This window comes from Cololabis saira, chromosome 1 (genome assembly GCF_033807715.1).
Source record: "Cololabis saira isolate AMF1-May2022 chromosome 1, fColSai1.1, whole genome shotgun sequence".
NCBI classification, from domain to species: domain Eukaryota; kingdom Metazoa; phylum Chordata; class Actinopteri; order Beloniformes; family Belonidae; genus Cololabis; species Cololabis saira.
Window position 1 is genome coordinate 53,218,401 of NC_084587.1, and position 5,893 is coordinate 53,224,293.

A 5,893-nucleotide genomic window follows, 5' to 3' on the forward strand; every position below is an offset into this window, starting at 1 on the left:
CCCCTTGAATGGCGGCTGGAAGCGACAGGGGCCAGCATAAACACACACAGGCGCCCATTCATCTAGTCACTGTGATCAGCCCAGAACAGTGGAAGGCGTGTTGCTGCTGCAGCAGGAGGGGGGGGTGAGAGGAGGGAGGCCGGTGACTCAGGAATTCCACTGAGGAGCACGTGACACCTGAGCAAGGCATTTATTACAACCCCCCCCCCCTCTTCCACACTCCAGCACTCTGAGGGGCCCCTCCTGACTCCTTCATATTATTTTATTTCCTCTACTCAGAACCAGCCAAATGTGACAGAGTGGGAATGTCCTCGAGAAACACATGCTCCAAACTTCTAAAGAGGGGAAAAAGTTAATTAGAAAAACATGAGAATCTCGGCTTTGGAAGAGGCAGGAACTCTTTTGTGTGATAGCAGCTTTGTGGAACCGGGCCTGGGATCCAGGCCCCGGGGGCTGGAGCAGTCACTGCTGCAGCACGACAGTTATGTGGAAAAACCAGTAGGCAACGTGCCGCTCACTGGGCTCCCGTCTCGGCCGTCCCCGACACCGCCGCCGCCTCGCATGACCTCATGTCTGCAACGTGTTTTTCACGGGAACCAGGCGCTCGCTGCTTCAATAAGCCTCAATCTGCTGCCAGGATTTGTTCCTACTTCTGACGAGACGTCAGACTGATGCGGCAGAAACGAGGGAGCATTTTGTCAGCAACGCTGCCACGCCAACAATCAACTCCTGCAGAGAGTAAAAAGCTGCAGGAGTTGCGAAACACTGGGAGTTGTTTTGGAATCCAGGCTCCTCAGCACCTCGACACCCTGAACATGATGTTTACACGGACCACTATTTTTAGGGCCGCCTTATCTCCCGGCGCTCGCAGGACACGAGGCCGGTGACAGGCAAACCTCGGCCCGCCCACATGGGATTTACTGTACACAATGTTTATGCAACACGTCTCTCCCCCAGCTCTCTCCCCTCCCCCACTTTTCCATCTACCTCTCCCTGCCTTTCTCCTTGACCCCCCCTCCTCCTCCCTCCTCCCCCTCCACCAGCTCTGCTCCGGCAGCCAGTTCGTTCCTGCTGGGAGAGGTTGCATCATGGCTGATTCACAATCAGGCCACGGCTCCCCGACCCGCTCCCAGCTTCGCCAAGTACGGAAAATAAGCAAACCAGAGACGCTTGAGGTATTATTACAGGATCTGAAACTGTATTTGGCAAGTTTTTTTTTCTTTTTTTTTTCCTTGAACAAGTGCATACATGTACAGCTAGAAGCATATTTTCATCTTTTTTTATTAACATTTTAAGCCAAGTGCTCAAATTAGTCACATTCTATGTTTGACAGGGACTCTCTCCAGACCTAAAGTACACCAACGAAAAGAAACAAGTGTGATGAGGAAGTCTGTGATGAAGAGTACATGCCTCTTCATCTTCAAAATATAGAAACAAAGTGTATTGGAAAAAAAAAAAAGGAAAAAAAAAAAATCTAAAAAATTATACAGCCAAGTTTACGAAGTATACACTTCCCTTGTATCCAATATGTACATGTTAGTCGTTTGTCTGGGGGCTTGCTGAGTGATTCATGTTAAGGTGGGTATGTCCGCTGTCGTTGGGTTAAAGAGAATTAAGTTCAGGAGGAAGAGCCGGCGAGCTCTTCAAGGGTCCCTCTCCTTTTTTACCTTAATGTCCCCAGCCAAGATGGTGGCTATTTCTCCCTGCATGAAGGCCCAGGGCACGTTGGACCCAACCAGCGGGCAGCGCTCCCCACTGGGACAGTACACCTCCCCGGTGGCCCCCTGCTGCTTGATGCTCTCCCGGGAGCAGGGGAAGCAGAACTTGTGTGAGGGCACCGACGGGCACTGAACGAAGTGCGTGTCCTCCAGCCGCTCGTGGCACAGCGTGCAGCACAGGGGCACGCTGCCGGGCGGCACCGACGAGTCCGGAATGCTCTGAGGCGGCACGTGGGTGTCCATGCCGGCGGGCCCGTGCGGCGCCGAGGGGTTCGTGCTCACAGGCCCCTCCCTCTGAGCCAGCCTCCTCTGGGAGGCGGAGGAGGGCGACAGGGGGCTCCCGCTGTTCCGCCGGGCGCCCGCCGTCGTGGAGTGTACCTGGTTGCCGTCCTTCGGCGAGCCCGCGCTCCCCGCGTTATCGGTGGCGTGGATGAGGGCGGCGATGGGCGACTGGCCGTTCTGCGTGGCGGCGGCTTCGGGGGGCGTGCCGTGGGAGTGGGGCGATATGGTGGAGGGGGGGCCGGCCGGAAAGCCAGACAGAGAGGACGAGGGCATCTTGAGGATGTCGGAGGGCGAGGGGAGCCACGGCGGGCCCTCGCCTCCGTTCATCTTGGGGGTGCTGCCCTCGCCGTCGGGCTCGGGGGAGGCCTTCCTCTTCACGGGCCGGCTGTGCTTCCCCCGGTCTGCAGACGGGGAAGAGGGAAGCAGGTTAACAATCACATCACAATGCAAACAAGGTCCCACGCTGTGCTCAAAAGAAAAACCAGCACAGGAAGTTTCCCCACACACATGTGCTGAAGCACCACAGGTCAGTCCAAAGCACTGATCACCCTCAGATCGATACATTGGAGCTGTGGGGCCAGACGGAGGGTCTCACCTGTCTTGGAGGAGGTGGCACTGGTGTCGTAGGCCAGCACCCTGGGCATCCCCCCGCCGTGCTCCTTCTTGTACCGGTCGAAGGTGTGCAGCGTCATCAGGTCCCGCACCGTCTTGCCCTTCACCAGCCAGTCCTTGTGTCCGTCCAGCTCCGACAGGCCGTCCCGGTGCTTGTCCTTCAGCTCCTCCGGCCGCTTCCCGGGCTCCCCGGGGCCCGCCATGGCCCCGGGCCCGGGCCCGGCCAGCCCCAGCGGGCCCCCGCGGCCGTTCAGCGGGTGCACCCCTGGGTGCGCCCCCGGGTGCACCCCCGGGTGCACGCCCACCAGCCCCCCGTTGCCCAGCGGCAGCAGGCTGGGCGGCAGCGCGCTAGTCCTGCGGGGGCCCGGGCTCTGCGGGTTGAGCTCCGGGGGCTCCTCGGCCTTGGGGAAGCCGTTGAGGGCCCGGCCCGCCTGGTACTCCGGGCCCAGCCGCGGCGGGTAGCGGTCCAGCGGCTGCGGGGGCCGCGAGCCCGGCTCCCCGGCCGGGTGGTGCACGTCCTTCCCGGCGTGCGGGGGCTTCCCCGGGCCCGGAGAGCGGCCCTCCTGGAAGCCGTGGGCCCGCTTCAGCTGCCGGGCCGTGTCGATCACAAACTCGATCCGGTCGGCCCCTTCGTAGTTGACGCATCCGCGGCAAACCGGCTCGGTAAAATCCCAGATCATCGCCCACGGCATGCGGGGCAGGTCGCACAGGTAGCAGGACTGTCTCCGGGAGGCGGCGACCGCCGCGGAGGACATGGTGGGAACCCGGGGGGGGTACAAAAGAGATCCAAAATGTGTGTGGGGCTGTTAACGTGGCCAAGAAAAACAGCCCAGGAACAGGGTAGCAGTCAGCGGCGTGTTCTCCTCAGAGAGCAGGGCACCAGCACCGGGACCAGAGCATCGTAGCAGCGTCCGCTGCGTCGGCGCGGCTCCGTCTGAGCTGCGTTTACAACTCAGCCCCGCTCAGCACGGCCGTGACGTCACGGCGACCCTGCGCTCGCTCGCGGTCTGGACTTCTATTTACTGGATTCTTCGACGGCCTCTCGGGCGCATGCGCCGCTCTGGTCTGGATCCGGACAGTGTAACAGCCAAAGATGGAGAAGACGCATTGAGATGTTTCACTCCGATGCAAATTTACTGTAACCTATAAACAAAATAAGGCTGCTTTTTTCAGTTTTTAACAGTTAAAACTGTCGTTAGATGTGCAAGACTGGGAAAAAAAGATCATTACTTTAATTTATTAAAAAAAGCAGACACAACATATACACACCTTTATATCACTGTCACTGCCCGAGGAGGAATAGATGTTTACCCTATTTCTACCATCTTCGATGGAAGACGACGACGTCTCACACAAACAATATGCCAAAACACTGCTGCACATTTTTCAGGCACTCAATATATATATATATATATATATATATATATATATATATATATATATATATATATATATATATATATATATATATATATATATATATATATGTGTATATATATATATGTGTGTGTGTGTGTGTGTGTGTGTGTGTGTGTGTGTGTGTGTGTGTGTGTGTTGGAGACTCTCCCTACTTTTTGTTTGTAAATCCCTCTCTCAAGACTTCATTTTCTTTATATCCTATTTTCTTTTATAATGTATGTTGACATATACCATATTACTTTACTGCTAAATGAAAACAAGTGTAGAAGCTGCTGCCTGGGTGCGCAGTCAGTCTGTCTGCTGCAGTCAGTTAATGTTGTTACATTCCAGTCCCATTGCCAGACACGCTCGACTTCACTAAACAAACAGCCAATCCCAGAAATTAGGTGCTGTTGCTATGCGAATTTAATGCTGCATTCAGTTGTAATTGGGAATTTGGGATGTCTACGACGTTGTAACAACGCCACAAGTGTATGGGTGTTCATGTAGGTTTCAAAGCAAATCTCAACAGCCAGCAAAAATATTTTTTTAGTTTATTCATAAATAGGTAAATTAATTAAATGCAATGTAATTAAATATAATATATTCATTTTTTTATCTATATAATTCTAATATAATTTATAGTTTTGTTTTTATATTTATCAAATTTATTTAAGAGCTCAACAAATGTTCTTTTAACAAGTCAGGCATTGTTTAAGATGTTGGTTTGTGGGATTATGATTCACAGCCCATATTCCATCAAATCAAATCAAATCAAACTTTTATTTACAAAGCACTTTTCATACAATAGTAACTCAAAGTAAAAACTCCCACTATGGGAGTTTTTACCTGCCATTGTTTATGTAATAATTGCTCGGGGGTTTATGTTTATGTTTATGTTTATGTTCATGTTCTGGATCTCTGGAAAGCGTCTAGAGACAACATCTGTTGTATTAGATGCTATATAAATAAAATTGAATTGAATTGAATTGAATTCAAAGAACTTTACATAATAAAATCAACATTTAACATATTTCAGACACTCATGGTTAAAAACACACATCTGGTCATTTTCACACACATCCTCACATTAATACCCACACAGCACACATACCCCCCACACACTTAGACATTAAAACATAATCATGGTCATCATAAATAAACATAATAAATAAATGAATACCTGACGCTGAGGTGAGGAAGGATAACTTGGGGATCTAAACACACCAGAAGCCTACCCAACGATGACCAATGAGGGCATCGTATTATAGGCTACTAATGTGATTCATTCTGGAGTATGATAATGAGACCAGAGACCAGGCTGAGTAGTCACAGAAATTAGTCAAATGTAGTGGAGATAAGAATAAGAATTAGCATTACACTGCTAAAAAAAAAAGGAGGATACTTCATAGACTGAAGAACGTGGACGAGCCTGAGCATCGTCTTCACAACACAGTGATTCAGCAATGGAGTAAACTGAGTCAGAGGTTTCTTCAGATCCGCTGCTACACAGACATTACAGGAGATCTTTCCTGACCACAGCAATAAACCTCTACAAGGAATCTTTGAAGAGACTTAAATCACACTGCAACAATTTCTTTCCCTTTAGGCATTAATAAACTATTTTTAAATTAAAATGAAATTTGATAAAAAGTGATGGCAGAAAATAATATGAACATAAACTTAGGGTAAAAAATGTGTGAGGTGAGGAGATGTGAGGGAAATTAAGTAAAAACAATAAAACCAGTGATAATTTATGGCAGACCAAAAGAGCTTCTCAAAACAAATACAACCAAAAACAATCAAATAACTCTGCTCTTAAAGTCATCTCTGATAGCTCACCTTCTTTGAGTTTCAAATCATTTTTTTTTGTTAGATTTTTT

At 50.2% G+C, this 5,893-nt stretch overlaps 1 protein-coding gene across 1 annotated transcript; it reads right to left on the reverse strand.

Annotated features, from left to right (window-relative positions):
• Window positions 1-1,176: 1,176 nt before the first annotated feature.
• irf2bp2b (interferon regulatory factor 2 binding protein 2b) lies at window positions 1,177-3,609 on the reverse strand. Its single transcript, XM_061726285.1, has 2 exons — window positions 2,596-3,609; window positions 1,177-2,401 (listed from the first exon to the last, which is right to left on the reverse strand). The coding sequence occupies exons 1-2, from the start codon at window positions 3,365-3,367 to the stop codon at window positions 1,644-1,646; spliced, it is 1,530 nt and encodes a 509-aa protein (XP_061582269.1). The 5' UTR covers window positions 3,368-3,609; the 3' UTR covers window positions 1,177-1,643.
• Window positions 3,610-5,893: the final 2,284 nt, after the last annotated feature.